We start from the raw sequence: 17,168 nt of genomic DNA, 5'->3' as shown, positions 1-17,168 counted from the left end.
TTCACCTCCCTTAATTAGCTGTATTCCTAGGTATTTTATTCTTTTTGTGGCAATTGTGAATGGGAGTTCATTCCTGATTTGGCTGTCAGCTTGACTCTTGTTAGTATACAAGAATGCTAGTGATTTTTGTACATTTATTTTGTATCCTGAAACTTTGTCCAGTGTTAGGAAAGGGTAATGAGTCCCCTGAAATAAAGTTGTAGAGATCAAACAAGAATAAGAAGCAGAAAATGGCTATCTCCCTACTCCTAATGAAGTTGGAAAGAGAAGGGAAACGACAATTCTGGGTCTCTCTAGAAAAGAAGTCAAAGGCAGATTCCAGAATATGCTCAGACCCCAGTCCTTTTGGGGCAGTTGTAATCTCAGAAGTGGCTGACTCAGTAAATCAGAAAAAATACAACCCTAAGAAACCTGAATAGTTTGAAAAGGAGTCATCATGAAAGTATAAGGATGAGATATTGGAAATCACAGTCTGGGACCATGTAGATGTGGTGGGGGAAGTGGGGCACCAACTTCAGACTTGATGTGAGAGACGGACCAAACAGCATAAACACGAACACATCCAATGCTTTATAAATGTATTTGCAAGAAAATGTAAATTCTACAAATAAAAAATAAATCCAAAAGCAACCTTGAAAACAGTTTTTGATGAATATGTGTTAGAGTTAACATGGTTGATAAGAATTCTTATAAATCACAATAGTCCAACTATTGAGATGGGTAAATGACACTTCCCATAAGAATATGAATCACCATTAACAGTACATTTTGGTCAAAGTTCTTTGTCTTTCAAGAAACTATGCGGCTGCATTTCAAAAAAAAAAAAAATGAAAAAAACTTAGTTCTTCCCCAGTACCTATTTGTCTCTCTGAAATTTCATGCCATATAAACAAAATAACTCACACTGGCTGTTTAATTTTTCTTCCTCCTCAGACATTATCAGGAATTACCCAAAATACCTTGAAATAATGAAAAAGATATTGTCTATCCACAAAACCTAATATCTACTTTACTTACAATCTAATATTTCTCTACTTGTTATTTACTATAAGACAAAGGCATAGTATTGTCTAACTACCACAGCTGTTTGACTGACATACAATTATCCCCATCTAGAGACCAGAAAACTGAGGCTTAGAGTACTTAATAACATCCCAAAGACCCCAGTTACCTAGCTACAAATTCTACAAAATTTACCCCAAAAATCCAAAAATTGTTTTGCTACAAAGTCTACTAAATCTACTTTAAAAATTTACCAAGTCTTTGCACTGTAGCACATTATTCCTTCCTCAGTCATGCTGACCTTTCTCAGGCCAAAATTCTCTTTCACCTCTTAGAAAGCTTCTAAGAAGGGCTGATTTTCTCATGGGCAGATGGTCAGGACGTTGCCACTCTCCCCTTCCCCCAAGAGCTCAAGACAGAAGAATGGACGCAAAGGCTCCAAAGAGAAGAAGGAATCATGTGTATAGATGTGGGCATTATTGTCAACATCGAAAAACTGGATTTCTTCAAAATCAATATCCAGGAAAATTCCCACACGACGAAGGCTAGGGCTTGCAGGAATTCTCTCCGGGTCGGTGTTAGCGTGGATTGCTCCTGCCTCCATGCTAATGATCCAGAAGCCATGCTCCGGGGATAAATCACTGCTGTTTCTGTCAGCCGACTCCTTGCAGACGCCCAGGGACCATGACTTCACCTCTCCCACTGCAACCTCCCAGTAATGTCGGCCGGAGGAGAAGCAGGGAGTACCCAGGACACAGGTCAGCCTAGGATCTTTTGTCAGGTCGTGGTGGATCTCCCCACGCTGAGCGCTTCTTAGATCACTGGAGAAGACAAGGAGGGAGCTGGCAGTGGCTGCATCCAGGGTCACATCCTCCCGAAAACACTGGAGCTCCTCCCTCACGTGCAGAGTTTGCTGCAGTCGGTTATCATGCTGCTTGGTGATAAGTGCTATGGCTCTCACTTGCCATTCTTCCAAAGGAGGTGCCTTCACCACATCTCGACACAAGGGGCACATCACTCTAAAATCATGGTTTTCTAGGATCCAATTCTGGATGCAATCAAAGCAGAAAATGTGTGCACAAGAGAGGGAAATGGGACAGGAGAAAAAATCCAGGCAAACTGGACAGGACAACTCTGCTTGCAGGTTTTGGGCCATGGTACTTAAGGGTTACTCCTTAGCCGTGAAGTAGACTGAAATGATCCTTTATTGGCTTCTGGAAGCACTTGGGAGCTCTTCAATACTCTAAATCCAAGATTAAATAACATAAATTAATAAATAAGTTATTGGCATAAATGAATATTATATAAGTAATAAATTTATTAACTAAGAAATTAGGAATAATAAAAATCAAATATTATTTCTGTAGCTTGTGTATGAAAGTGACACTAAATTGCTAGAGAATCACAATAATGTAGTCATGGTGATAAAAATGATTTCAAAACTCTCCAAACTCTAGATAATCAAAAGACAGGAATAGGGCAGTGGAAACTGTCTTTTCAGACAGTCACAGCTTACCTAGTCTGAAGACTTCCAGGTGATGTGTTGGTTGCTCTGGCCAAAGTTTCTTCTAGTGGGGGCTGAATTCAAGTGGGTCTTTAATAGAATCTCAGTATAGTCTCCACTCAGTATTTCTTTGTAGATCACCTGCAGTTCAGGAAAAAGAATTTTCATGTCTAAATTCAATCATGAAAATAAAGCCAATTCTACATTAATCGTCACAGAAAAGTCACTCTAAGGAACCCTCAGAATTTCCAGGAAAATGACATGTGAGTAAAGCCAGCAAAATCCACTGCAAAATGAGATGCCCATAAAAGAATCAAGTTTAAGGACAAAGTGTTCTTAGATGAAATGCTTTAAAGCACTCTGAGAAAACTAATTAAGGCTTGAATGAATGTGAATAAAAATATAATTGTCATAAACTTCTCCCAAATCATCATGCCAATACAAACCAAAAAGATGTTCTAGACAAGGAAGATGCCCTCCAGTTACCCCAACTGCTCCCAAAGCTTGAGAGCCTCTGGTGCTCCCAGAGGACTTCCCACCATGACTGTCATTCTTTGAGTGAGCTGTCTCTGACATGCTGGTCACAGCATATTGGACCTGGCTAGACCCATGACCCAAAGACAGCCTCACAAAGCTGGACAGCACCTTCCAGATGATGTGAACAGAGGACTATTCTCCAATAAGAGCTTACACTGAGCTGTAACTAGCAGAACTTCTTACCAAGAACCCACAAATCACATTCAGTGGTGACGGTAGGAACAGAATGAGGGACAGAAAGAGGAGCAGCATCAACATTACCAGAGAGAGGAAGTGAACACCGCTGAGGCCAGCCTAAGACTGCGTTACTAGAACTGTCCTACATCCCAGAATATAATCTCTAATCTTTTTCCAACAAACACTTATTGAGACCCTTCTGTGCTCTTGGCCTCAACTGGACTCTGGAAACACAAACGTGTGTCATAGGGTATCTGCCCACATAAAACTTTGTCTTCCAAGTCCTGATCAGCATTCCAATCTGATGGTGCCTGGCTGGCAGACAGAGATTACCTCTTTCTTAAATTCTGTTATCTTTTTCAATTTAATGGGAAATTTAACATGGTGCTAGAAATCTAATTGTCTAACCCACCTTGGAATGTGTCTAAGAAAACAATTTTACAAAAAAAAAAAAAAAAGTTACACTTATTAACAAGTTGTTCATTGCGGTGTTAACTACCATGCCAAATGATCAGGAACAATCGAATTATCTAACAATAATAAAATAAAATTATTCAGTTAATTATGACACAACTACTAAAAGTGGTCAAGCATATGTAAGTGAAAACCCGAAGCAAAGTCCTTTTTTTGTTGTTGTTGTTGAGACAGAGTCTTGCTCTGTCGCCCAGGCTGGGGTGCAGTGGTACGATCTCGGCCTACTGCAAGCTCTGCCTCCCGGGTTCAAGCAGTTCTTCTTCCCCGGCCTTTGGCTGAGTTTTGTATTTTTAGTAGAGACGGGGTTTCACCATGTTGGCCAGGCTCACATCAGCCTCCCAAAGTGCAGGCGCGAGCCACGGCACCCGGCCGAAAACCCAGAATTCTTTAAGAAATGTCCTGAAAATAAAAAAACTATTTTCAAACAGCGAATCCAGCGTAGTTGAAAACACAAAAAAAAAAATGGCCGGACGCAGTGGCTCACGCCTGTAATCCCAGCATTTTGGGAGGCCCAGGAGGGCGGATCACGAGGTCAGGAGATCAAGATCATCCTGGCTAACATGGTGAAACGCTGTTTCTACTAAAAAATACAAAAAATTAGCCGGGCGTGATGGCGGGCGCCTGGTGTCCCAGCTACTCGGGAGGCTGAGGCAGGAGAATGGCGGGAATCCAGGAGGCGGATGTGGCAGTGAGCCGAGATCGCGCCACTTTACTCCAGCCAGGGCGACAGAGCGAGACTCCGCCTCAAGAAAAAAAAAAAAATACAAGTTCATGAAAAGAGTGACCTGAGGTTCATACGTAAAAATTTAAACGTCAATGTTATAGTTAAAGGTGAAGAAAGTTCCCTGGCACAGGAAAAAACTAGTTTTTTCTCCTCTAAAATAAAAAGTTAAAGGTATTCGAAAACACCAGTTTGTAGCCAGAGAGAGAACAGGACATTGGAAATAGCTTAAACAGAAGGCGTAACTTACCTTGACTGGGAGACTTCCAGCAGAAGTCTGAAAGTTCCGAAGCCGGCACCTCTACCTCTGCAGACCTCCGCTCCTCTCTGAGTTTCAGCGGCGAGACACCGGCGCTTTTATACCGCCTGGAAAACATTCTCCAACCAACCAGAGTCAGAGGCTCCGCCCCAAAGGTTGTACCACCCTAATCTGAGTAAACTCGTCAACCCACCCTTCCGTTTATGATGATGACATTAAAACACGCTTAAAATTTTATAGTAAAACAATTCAAAATTTCTTAATAACTCTCTGAATTAAAGTGAATCTACTGCCATCTGCTCTTGTCTCTAATTTCAGAACTCAACTTTAAAACGCAAAACGTGTTGGAGATCAAATACAGAAATGCACTGTTGCAACCTAATCACCTCATGGCGAATGTAATCATTGGTGTTCCTATTCCTGATATAATCGTGAGTGGACAGGATCTACAACAGTTTTCATGTCCTTTGATTCAACAATTCTACTCTTAGGGGTACTTACTGGACAGGATAAGAAAGATGGCAGCCAGGCAAGGCTATTGTCCTGTCATTATTAATAATTCCATTTTTTACTCTCAAAAGGGTTCTTGGATGAACAGTAAATTTTATGGTGTCTGTATTCAGAGCAGAAGGAGCAGTAAAAGTCGCAATAGAGGAAAGCTAAGACACAAACTTCAAAAAAGGTATTTGGAGGGTGAATGAAGTCCCATTGCAGAGAGGATCGCTGGAATATACGTTTTCCCCAAGATAGCCTGCATTCTGAATAACCTCTCCTTTCTCAGGCTTCCTGTTCTGCAAGGCCGAACACACAGCTTACACAGCCTTTACTTCATGTTTACCTGGTGCTATCTCCATTTCTGTGAGTTAAATACTTTCAGGAGCGGGTCTCAAGCTTTTTTGTGTGTGTGTGTGAGACACACGCTTGCTCTACCTCCCAGGTTGGAGTGCAAGGGCTCGATCTTGGCTCACTGCAACCTCCAACTCTCAGGTTCAAGCGATTCTCGTGCCTCAGCCTCCCCAGTAGCTGGGACTACAGGAGGCCGAGGTGGGCAGATCACATAAGGTTAGGAGCTCAAACTTTTTAAATTGTAATCTCAAGACCCTTTAAACTCTTTTTAAAAATTATTCAGCAAAAATATCCTTTATTTCTTCCATTTTATTTTTATTTTAATCTCAAGAATCCTTACACTCTCTTTTTTAATTATTCAAAAATATCATTTTTCTTTCATTTTATTTTGAAATAATTTTAGACACAGAAAATTTGTAGGAATAGTACAAACAGATGCATTCTTTACCCAGATGTACCATTTATTTTTTAATTGTCTGATATATGTATACACTGTGAAATGATTAAATTAAACCAATTAACATATCTGTCACTTCACATACTTATCATTTTGTCATAAGAATATTCAAAATCTATTCTCTTAGCAATTTTTAGGTATGCTATACATTATCATTAATTATATCCACCATGATGTACAATGGATCTCCAAAGTATATTCCTTCTGTCTGCCTGAAAATTTTGTACCCTTTAACCAGCATCTCCCCCATTTCAGTCTTCTTTCTATCCCAGTGCCCGTTAGCCACCATTCTACTCCGTGCTTCCATGAGTTCCATTTTTTTATATTTTTTTCCATTCCACATGTAGGTGAAATCATGCAGTATTTGCCTTTCAGTGCCAGCTTATTTCACTCAACATAATGTCCTCCGGGTTCCATATTGTTGAAAATGATAGCATTTCTTACGACTCGATAGTATTCCATCGTGTACATGTACCATGTTTTCTTTATGTATTCATCCATTGAGGAATATCCTGATTCTTTATGCATTCATCCGTTGATGAATATAGGTTGATTCCACATCTTGGTTATTGTGAATAATGCTGTTATGACCATAGGAGAGCAGATATCTTTTCAATGTACTGATTTTCTTTTCTTTGGTTCTATATCCAGAAGTAGAATTGCTAGCTCACATGGTAGCTCTATTTTTAGTTTTTTGAAGAGCCCCCATACTAGTTTTCATAATAGCTGTGCTAATTTACATTCCCACCAATAGTGTACAAGGTTTCTCTTTTCTTCATATCTTTGCCAGCATTTGTTATCTTTTCTCTTTCTTATTTTTTTTTTCTCATGCCTGTAATCCCAGCACTTTGGGAGGCCAAGGCAGGTGAATCTCAAGGTCAGGAGTTCAAGACCAGCCTGGCCAAGATGCTAAAATCCCATCTCTACTAAAAATACAAAAATTAGCCAGGTGTGGTGGCAGGCACCTGTAATTCCACCTACTCATGAGGCTGAGGCAGAGAATTGCTTGAACCTGGGAAGCAGAGGTTGCAGTAAGCCAAGGTCACTCTACTGCACTGCAACCTGGGGGACAGAGCGGGACTCCATCTCAAAAAAAAAAAAAAAAATTATTCTTACAGGCGTAAGGTGCTATCATTTGCAATCTTATACGTAAACGAGAACTCCAAAAAGCTTTTTGTTCATATGAATTATATTTCTTCTTATTTACAATATTAAAAATTCAAACTAAGAATTTTTAAAGCTCTATTTAATTAAAATAAAATCATTACATGTTAACATAAATAATATAGTTTTATTTAAACAAATAACTATTTTCTAAAACAAAAACATGTACTTAGAAGAGTTCCATTGTTCTGAATGTTTGCAAACCTCTGTAATTTTTGCTTAATAAAAGACATCTGGATTCTTACATCTACTTTTGCTGAACCTGTTGTCATATGTTGCTTTGATTTAAATATGTGGGAAAAAATGAGGCTTCCTACAGATGTTTAGTTGGAAAAGGGAGGATTCTGCAGATTCCGTAAAAGTGTCTCAGGGACCTCCAGGACCTCTCTAACCTATTCACAGATCATTGCTCTACTACAAATTCTATAACTCTAAGTGACAGCAGCGAATCTTAGTTCCTTCATAACCAAAAACTCTAATGATGCATGCAGCCATCTTTTGGTTTGGCTTCTGCCATCTCAAAACTAATACATATGATATGGCTAAATATGGAACATTTTCTCTCCTTTTTCCAGTAATGATGAGGTTTTTTCACTTTTTCATTTAATTTATTTAACTGCAGTTATGATTCCAAATCAGGTTTTTCTCTATCACTGAATAACACCTACTAGGCTCTCAACAGATGTTTGATAATAACAAAAAAGCATCATTTCTTATTGATTTTTACATTTTTCAGCCAGCTCTGACTGTGGCCTGACCACACACTAACTTCATGCTAGACCACACACTAACTTCATGCTACTAAGCTTTGGTCTGCCAGGAGAAATAATTTTTTTTTTTACCAGAAATACTCACTTTGATTCCCACATTCTCCATTACTACAAGAATACTGAATTCAGAGAGAAGCATCATTTTTTAAAATTTTTAAGTGCTGGAAATATTGGAAGCCACTTATCTGTGATATCTTAATACTCTCATGACAACGTATCAAAAATGTGCATGAAAATTTTTTTAATTTTTAGAATAATTTTTAATTATCATTAACGCTTCCATGAGTTAAGATTAAATCACAAATTAATTTTGCTTCCATAGCTTCCTGATTAAAAAAGAAATCAACTTTCACACACGCTAATTAGATAAGATGAAGCCACTAGTGGGGAGGAGGGAATAATCAGATCTGTCAGGAATCTAAGATACTTACAAGTGGATGATATGTTTGCTCAAAACACAGTTTGCATTTTTCAAAAGGCAGCAGCTGTAGTGGGGCAGCTTTTCACAATTAGCTTCCATCCCCTGGTGTGGGACAGGTGCTGGCTTGCAACCTCCTTCTCTCTCCATCCCATGTCCTCTCCTCTCTACTGCTTGGTTATACATTAAAAGGAACCCTTCTGTCTATCTCAAAGAAGATAGTGGGCACCTCTCTGAATTATTAATGCCATCAAAGCCTGCTAATGGAGTTCCCTGGCTCTTCTCTTCAAAAGGAGCTGTTTTTTGCACATTTGGTGAATTTCATGAAGAGAATATTTTTGGCACTTAGGATATGTAGAATGCTCCACTTCCACCCTTGTTTTAGAGGACAGACTATAGTAAAAACCAGAGATGAGATGATTAGACTCCATAATTACATATTTGATAACAGGTAGTTCCTACTATAGTTCTATTAATGAACTCCCTTATTTTTGTTCCTCTAAATTTTTGTCAAACATATTGAGAAAAAAAATTGAATAATGTTCTTGCATTTTATGCACATGGTGTGCTCACAGCTGTATAAGAACCGACAACAGATTTCCACATCTACAGCACGTTATCTGCAAGAATAATTTGCTCTCACCTGAGTCCCTGTGTAAATTTCAACCACCGTAAGCCACTGTGGAATAAATGAGTAGTGCTCAGTTACCCAAGTGGGCCCACCCTTCTTTCACTGGTAGGTCCCAGACCCCAAGCAGGGGCCAGCGGAGGGCAGTGTGAATCCAAGGGAATTTCAGAAGTGCAGAATACGGACACACAGGCGACCATGCCACTTGAGCTCTTTACATTTGTGGTTTCTAGAGCCAAATACAAGTGTCAGATTATGCATACATTCTCTCCTCTAGTTTAGGGCTTTCGGAATATTTTTGTGTAAGTGAGGAAATGTGAATCAAAATAAGCTTCCTTTCCACCCAGTTCTCTGGCGTTTGATGTGTTATCAAATGCACACTATGAATCTCTCAAAATGGCTGGAGCCCCACTCCCACTCTGGGACGCAAGATACATCAAGGCAAGCTGTCTACAGTCAGTCCCACCTGGGAGCACCAGCCCCTGGGGGTCGGGAGCCCTGGACGCAAACAGAGATCCAGGATCATGGTAACTTCCTCCTCCAACTGATTGATCCTCATTGGTGGTTGCCCATTACTCTCCAGGTAAGAACCCAAATCCCTAACAGGTTCTCCTGGCCCAGGCCCTGCTCCTTTCCAGCCTCATCTTCTGAAATCCAGATACAAAGCCTCCTTTCACTCCTTTCTGGTGCCCTTCTTAATCCAGGACAGGTGAATTCTCTCTGATTGGAACCATCCCCAGCCGGCCACCCAACTAACACCTACTCATCTTTCAGATATATCTGGGGCATTAGTTCCAGAGAAAAGTGTTCCCAGAGCCTCCAAACTAGGTGAGAAACCCCTCTGATGTCCTCTCATAGATCCCTCATCCTTCCTCCATGTAAGTTATCAGAATGTTAGTTACTATTTATTCATCACTTGGGTAATCTGAGGCTCCCTCACGTTAATACGTAACACCTATTGAGCATGTTATATGTGCCAGCTGTTTATTCAAGTAATTCATATGTTTTTTATTACTAAATCCTCTTAGCTCTATGAGGTCGGTGCTATTATCATCTTAATCTCTTGGATAATGAATTTAAGACTCGTGCCACCCCCAAGTTAGTAACAGGTTGATGTGTTACTAACACCTGTCTGGATTGCTTACCTCTGGCCATCTTTCACATGAGACAGAAATAAACTTCTATCTTGTTTAAAACAGTGTATTTTATAATTTTTCTATTTTGTGCATTCAATTCCATCAAAGTTTAATTAAAGCAGGTGCTAACCTAATTCTTTTAACTTCTTGGAACTATGAATCTATGCTATTTTGACAGTCATAGCAACTCATCAGACTTCATCCATGAACCTGGAAATCCAGAATCCCAAATCCCATCTTCATTTTCTACTACATCTTTTTTTTTTTTTTTTTTTTTGACAGGGTCTCTCTTTGTTGCCCAGATTGGAGTGCAGTGGTGCAATCTCAGCTCACTGCAACCTCAATCTCCCGGGCTCAAGGGATCCTCCACCTCAGCCTCCCGAGTAGCTGGGACCACAGTTGTGTGCCACCACACCCAGCTAGTTTTTCTTTATTTTCTGTAGAGACAGAATCTTACCCAGGCTGGTCTAAAACTCCTAGGCTCAAGCAATTCTCTCACCTCAACTTCTCAAGGTACTGAGAATACAGGCATGAGCCACCATGCCTGGTTCATATCTTGTATTTCACTGATACTTTACATCCTAACTGAAGAGACAGATATGATTCATTAGAACTACTATACTTATTTTATTTTATTTTATTATTTTTCGAGACAGAGTTTCGCTCTGTCACCCAGGCTGGAGTGCAGTGGCACAATCTCAGCTCACTGTTACCACTGCCGCTCAGGTTCAAGTGATTCTCGTGCCTCAGCCTCCAAAATAGCTGGGACTACAGGCATGTGCCACCACACCCAGCTAATTTTTGTGTTTTTAGTAGGGACAGGGTTTCACCATATTGGCGAGGCTGGTCTCAAACTCCTGGCCTCAAGCAATCTGCCTGCCTCGTCCTTCCAAAGTGCTGGGATTACAGCATGATGATCTACTGTGCCTGATCTTTTGCTATACTTTTAAATGTCTTTGTCAGTACTTGTCTGCCTGACTAGCTCTTCAGCTTTTTAAAAATTCTATTACTGAGTTCCTTAGCATGGTATTATTGCAAAATAAGAAAAGATAATAACTAATTAGCAGAGTCAGCACAGTCCTGTGAACTCAGTAGAGAGAGTCAAATCTTTCAACTATGCAGTGAAACCTTTCAATTAACTATCATCTAAACACAACACATCATCTTAGTAGCATGCTGCCTACTGTCAGGATGTTAGGCAAAATAAACTAATCAAAATAAAGTTTCTTCTTCAGAAGTTACCACGAAAGCCAGCAACATCCAAGAGCACATGAACATCTATTGACTGTCTACTGTCTTTGAGGTACTCTGCTAAGTAGTAAGATCCTCTCCAGAAAAAAACCATGGAATGACACAGCTGATGCCCTTTATGTTATAGCACAATGAAAGGAGATAAGACTAGTACATGAGAAGGGAAATAATGTTGTGAAGTAGACAAGACTGTCTATAGTATGTTGCAATGGACTGCTGGTTACATATATACCTTTTTAAATCACATCTACATATAAATAACAAAGGAGATTGTATTTTGACTTGTTTCAGACATTCTCTTTCCAGAACCTCCATACAAGTAGTGTTTATTTCTTAAAATCATCAAAGACCTTTCAAACCAGTGTTAATAAACCTATCCTACATGAATGGAATGGATTCAAGATCATTGCTATAGCTTGATTTTTCTAAACAAGCCTTCCTCCCACACTAACACAACTCCAATTACCCATCACCATAACTGTCCTATGGGAAGTGTCCAACAAGTATTACGCATTGATAATTTGCAATGAGTTTATTTCTTCATGTATTATTACCACAAATAATACACTGCTATACCCCTGTATCCCATGTCCCTACAATATTTGAGGCAATTTCCTAAGTAATAGATATAAAATAGATGAGCACGCTAAGTATAGTTCCTGAACTTGCAGACTAGTGGGGGTTAGAGACAAGTAAACTGGCAAATGTAACATGTTCTATAAATGTTATAGTAGGGAAAGCACATCATGCTATAGAGTAGATGAAAGAGTGCTTCGCGAAAGCTTGGAAGGGTCAGGATAGGTATTAAGAGAAAATGGAATCAGCTGGGTGTGGCGGCTCACGCCTGTAATTCCAGCACTCTGGGAGGCTGAGGCGGGTGAATTGCCTGAGGTCAGGAGTTTGAGACCAGTCTGGCTAACATGGCGAAACCCCGTCTCTACTAAAAATGCAAAAATTAGCCAGACATGGTAGTGCACACCTGAGGTCCCAGCTACTCAGGAGACTGAAGCAGGAGAATCACTTGAACCCGGGAGGCGGAGGTTGCAGTGAATCAAGATCGGGCCACTGCACTCCAGCCTGGGCAACACAGCAAGACTCTGTCTCAAAAAAAAAAAAAAAAAGAGAGAGAGGGAGAAAAAATGGAATCCAGGTGGAGGCCTAATGGTTGAGAAGAAAGAGTCAGAGCTAGGGAAGTAAGCCATAGAAGAGTTTTTTGGTTTTTTTAAGCAAGAAAAAACATGGCCAAATGAGCATTCAAAGGATATAATTCAGCTTCAGCATGGGAAATGGATTGCAAAGGAGCAAGACTGAAGTCAAGGACATCAGTTAGAAGGATGCTGCAGAGATCCAAGTAAAAGATGATGGTGGCCTGATAGAAGGAAACAGCAGAAGAAACTGGTGAAAAAAAAATTTCAATAGTTCCCCAATATATTTAGGAGCCAGAATCAACAGGATTTTGTCATTCTTTGGAAGAAGAAAAAGAAATCAAGAATGAATATGAGGTTTCTGGCCTAGACACAGATATGGATGCTGAATCCGTGGGATAAGCAGGAAGAACAATATGTAGGGAAAACAAAGTGTGAAATGTTGGTTTCGTGGAAGTGCCAGTGAGACATGTCAGTGTTTATAGATGTGAGGGCCTACAATTCTGAAGGTCAGGTGAGGGATCTAGGCTACAGACAAGGACTTGGAAGTGATCAGCACAGAAGTGAAATGGCAACTGGGAGCCAGAAAAGTGATTGAGACAGCCCAGGAAAACTGTGCAGAGTGAGAAAGAAGGGCCTAGAGTAAAAGCCCTGAGAAACACCAGCATTTAAAGCAAGGGGAAAGGCAATCACCAAAAGCCTGTGTCTCAGACACTGAGGAAGGAGAACCCTGCAATCAACAACCCAAGTTTGGAATTCCAAGACCTCTAGTCAAATGGTGACAACTCTAAAAATGCCCAGTGGTTCAGCCTAACTGGGCCAGCCTTGAGTGCCAGCAGAATGAGTCAGGCCAGGAAAAACCGAAGCTGGGAATTCCAAGAGACCATGGAATTGGACAGAACTCTGAAATCTAAATGAACAAGAGGTCTGGAAAGATAAATACAGTGAAGCATATTAGTTCAAGTAGGAAAGTCTAGGCAGGTCAAACACTGTAAAATAGAGATCAGAGCAAAGCCCCCAATCTGAAGACAAATCCAGCCAGGAGGGAAGGCTTGAGAAAATGTGTGTGGGTGTGTGTCCATTGAAATGATTAAATCTCAGTGTAATTAAGTGCTGGACATGATTTGTAAACAACATATCTCCTTTCCTCTGAGACCTCTTCTTCTAGGGAAATTCTCTTTTTAAAAATATCTGTTACTGGTACTAAGTAAGGTCTCCTTTGCTAATGTTTAATCATAACTATCAGTTTATAAATGGTTTATTATAAGAAAGTAATTATATTAAGAAAGTAATTTTAATATTCAGCAAAATGACCCCAGTCGCCTATACCTTCCATAATAAAAAAAAAGTTTAAATATATTTTAAGGCTATAGAGGAATTACTACTAAATTTTGGGAAAAATATTATGCAGAAATATTAAAATGATTTAAAATATCCAACACAGTCACCTAATTAAATGTGGTCTTTGAGAATACATGGGGGTACTCGTATTGGTCCACCTATGATGCTGAAAAACCACCAAGTCCTGGTATATCCAACATGTGCTTATGAAATGTCCAGAGTGCTTATCTGTAGGTTATCCAGAGTGATCTTGTTTTAATAAAATTAATAAAATATGAAGCACAAGGAAGTTAGCATATCATATAAGTGAAAGATTATTCTATGCATTTAAGTAGAGTTTTGAAGCACAGACATTTTTCAGACTTAAAGAAACTTAACATTCTTTGGGGACAAAGTAGCCCAAATAACTGCAGTTGATTGCATCAGCAAAACCAAGTTTATGCAGAAAAAGCATTTCCTAGGAGGACAACCTCTCTCTCTGACTAGGCTGGAAAAACAGCATCCCTGCCCAGAGATTCTGCCTCCTCCCAGTCAGTTGCCCGTCCAAGGCTGAGACAGTCGGGAATCTCATACTTCTGTGTTGCACACTGCCATCTACTGTGTCTCTGCAGCAAGTGGAGCCCCAGACTTTATTTATGATCCCAGACCTTGATGGTGGGCAGGAAACCAATCAATGAGCATCACTTTCTTTCCTTTCACTTGTGGCAGGTTTTATGAATATCAGGAAAAGATGCAAATGAGAGATGTGCACATATGCAGTTCGATTCATGGAGATCCATGGGATGATGATTTTAGGAATGGGGGGCTAAAAGTAGACAAGAAATTTCCTCACTGAGGAAAACCAGTTTATAAAATCTGTAATCAATTTCTTGGCATCAGGGAGAACAGAAAAAAAAGACATTCTGTTTTTTTTTAAATCAAACCCCAAAGCAAAAAACTCTAATTGAGATGACTAAATTATGTATATGTGGAAGAAAAGAAAGCATTCATGCAGATCTGTTTCACTTATAAAAGAAACACTTGTTTCTTTTATAACATAACATTCTTCTAGTATGATTAGGCATCAGTTTTTTTAAAGGTCAACAGCCTACATTTGGTCTATATGCTCCTATTTTTAATCCTTATACCTAATTTCCTGCCATTTCTCTGCAACAGTAAGACCAAAGAAAGCAGATTGTGCGTAACACTGAACTGTCACACACAGGCTTGTTAGCTGAGCTCTTTAGCAATTCTGATAGATCAGAGGGGAGGGAGAGATTTTGATAGGATTTCATTATGGATTTAATTCACCAAATCACCCATACTACTAACTGAATATTGGGTGGGTTTCAATGTAATAGGTATTTATAAACTGTGCCTAGTACATGGTTGGTACATAGCCCTAGTACCTAATTCTGGTGACCTCTTGTAAGGCCAAGTTTGCTAGGAGTTAGCCAGCTGCCGAAAAACACTGTGCATTAACAGAGAGCTTAAAGCACCCCAATTCCAAACACATTTGTTCCTAATATGATAAACACGGTTTTGTAAAAATTACCCTAATGAGAATAACAAGTTGAGATGATCCGTTGAGCAGGGACGTAAGAATTCAGTCCCTAGAAAACAAAAGCATCTAAAAAGATGTAGGAGTTCTGGCAGCATAGTGGGGAGAAACGAAGGGCATTGAAAGAAAAGGAAGGAGGAACTCCTGCTATACTATTTGATTCTGGTTTGTTCTTACCCACTTGTTCCTCAATTTAAAAGCTAAGAAGTCTCCATCACAATTTTTTAAATTGACTAAGTCAAGGGAAGGGTAGTTTTGTTGTTGTGTTTTAGCAGCCAGTTTTACTTAAAGACCTTTGCAAGAATAACTTGGTTTTCAGCCTTCACAGCTCTGCAGATCTCTCAGAGGCAGTCTGAATTCCTTTTCAAGGAAAGTTAACGGTTGCAAAGCCATGGCTGTCCCTTAGGTAAGGGAGAACACAGCAAAAAGCCTGCATTTCAGCTGTTCTAGTGATTCATTTCCCCTCCAGACTGATCTGACATTTTAGTACAATCCAGCTCCTGTAGAGTTAGAGGAGGCTTCAAACCTCTAACTGTGACCACCCACAGCTCTCATTACTCAAGGGACTAAACCAAATCACTGATTTTTCTCCTCTTCAAAGTGAAATGGGTTTGTAGAATAGGAAAGTGTTCTATTCTTTCTCATACTTCGAAATATTTATTTATCTCATTTTTCTAAATAGTTTCTAGGATGGGCAAGGCCAAGCAAAATGTGATTTGGGCCCTCATTTTAAACTTCCTCTGCCAGCGTCATACTCATACATGTTCATCCAGAAGTTCTCCAATCCTTCTGTTTTTCCTTCCTTTCTGTATGTGCCTACCCAGAGAACTCCCCACATCTCCCACCACCTTGGCCATATTATCCCAGGCTAAGCCACTATTATCTCTAGCCCAACTGCCACAGCAGCCTCCTAAAGGGTGACTCCGTATCCACTCTGTCCCCTTTCCAGGCTCAGACCCTTTACTCTCGGCCCCCTGGTTAAAACTCTTTAGTGGATCCCCATTGTCCCTGAGATAAAGACTGAAATCCTCACACAAGCCTACAAGGCCAAGTTTTGCTCAGTGTCTGGGTGTGTCTATCTCTTTGATCTGGGCTCCCACCACACTCCCCCTTTATTCTCCATACACAATCCTTCCTTCAATTCTATGACATGCTACACCCTGCCCCACAGTTCCTGAGTGTGTTCTGATAAAATGCTCCCTTGTCCTGGAGGGCATCTCCCTCCCTTCATCACCTAGCTTATTTCTCCCTATCCTTTCAGCATTACTTCTCCTGAAAGCATTCTCTGAGCACAGACCTAGATATCTTCCTTTGATAAACTATCTCCTAGAACTTCACTCTTTCCCTTTGGAGTAATTCTTTTGGTATATACTTACTATTGTGTTTTATTTTTATCAAATAATCAAATTGTTTAATGTGATTATTGGTATACAATCTGTCTCCCTTAATAGACTATGACTTACATGAGGGGAAAAACAGTTTCTACTCACCATTATATCCTGAGCACCTAGCCAGGGTCAGCTTCATGGATGTCTGAGCTACACAGTTACATGGAAGAGCTTGCAAGTGTTGTATGCCTTGTTTAAGGCTCTGCTGTCACCATCTTAAAATTCTTAATTTTAGAACAAGGAACTCCATATTTTAATTTTGAACTGAGACCTGCAAATTATGTAGTCTATCTTGCAACTAGAATAGGACTTGACATACTGAAGGCACTCAGTAAATATATCTTCAGTGAATGATTATCTACAGAATAATTAATACACAGATGACTATGCAGCGAATTTTTCTTCATGTG

At 39.9% G+C, this 17,168-nt stretch overlaps 1 protein-coding gene across 1 annotated transcript; it reads right to left on the bottom strand.

The window, feature by feature from the left end:
• Nucleotides 1–562: 562 nt before the first annotated feature.
• On the bottom strand, nucleotides 563–4,743 carry RFPL4B (ret finger protein-like 4B). The gene is made up of 3 exons (XM_011935034.1): nucleotides 4,666–4,743; nucleotides 2,519–2,647; nucleotides 563–2,245 (listed from the first exon to the last, which is right to left on the bottom strand). The coding sequence occupies exon 3, from the start codon at nucleotides 2,156–2,158 to the stop codon at nucleotides 1,364–1,366; it is 795 nt and encodes a 264-aa protein (XP_011790424.1). The 5' UTR covers nucleotides 2,159–2,245; nucleotides 2,519–2,647; nucleotides 4,666–4,743; the 3' UTR covers nucleotides 563–1,363.
• Nucleotides 4,744–17,168: the final 12,425 nt, after the last annotated feature.

The sequence above is a fragment of the Colobus angolensis genome, unplaced genomic scaffold, assembly GCF_000951035.1.
Source record: "Colobus angolensis palliatus isolate OR3802 unplaced genomic scaffold, Cang.pa_1.0 Scaffold14, whole genome shotgun sequence".
Taxonomy (NCBI): Eukaryota; Metazoa; Chordata; class Mammalia; order Primates; family Cercopithecidae; genus Colobus; species Colobus angolensis.
The sequence above is the reverse complement of the archived record's forward strand: the minus strand, read 5'-3'. Positions and strand labels throughout refer to the sequence as shown.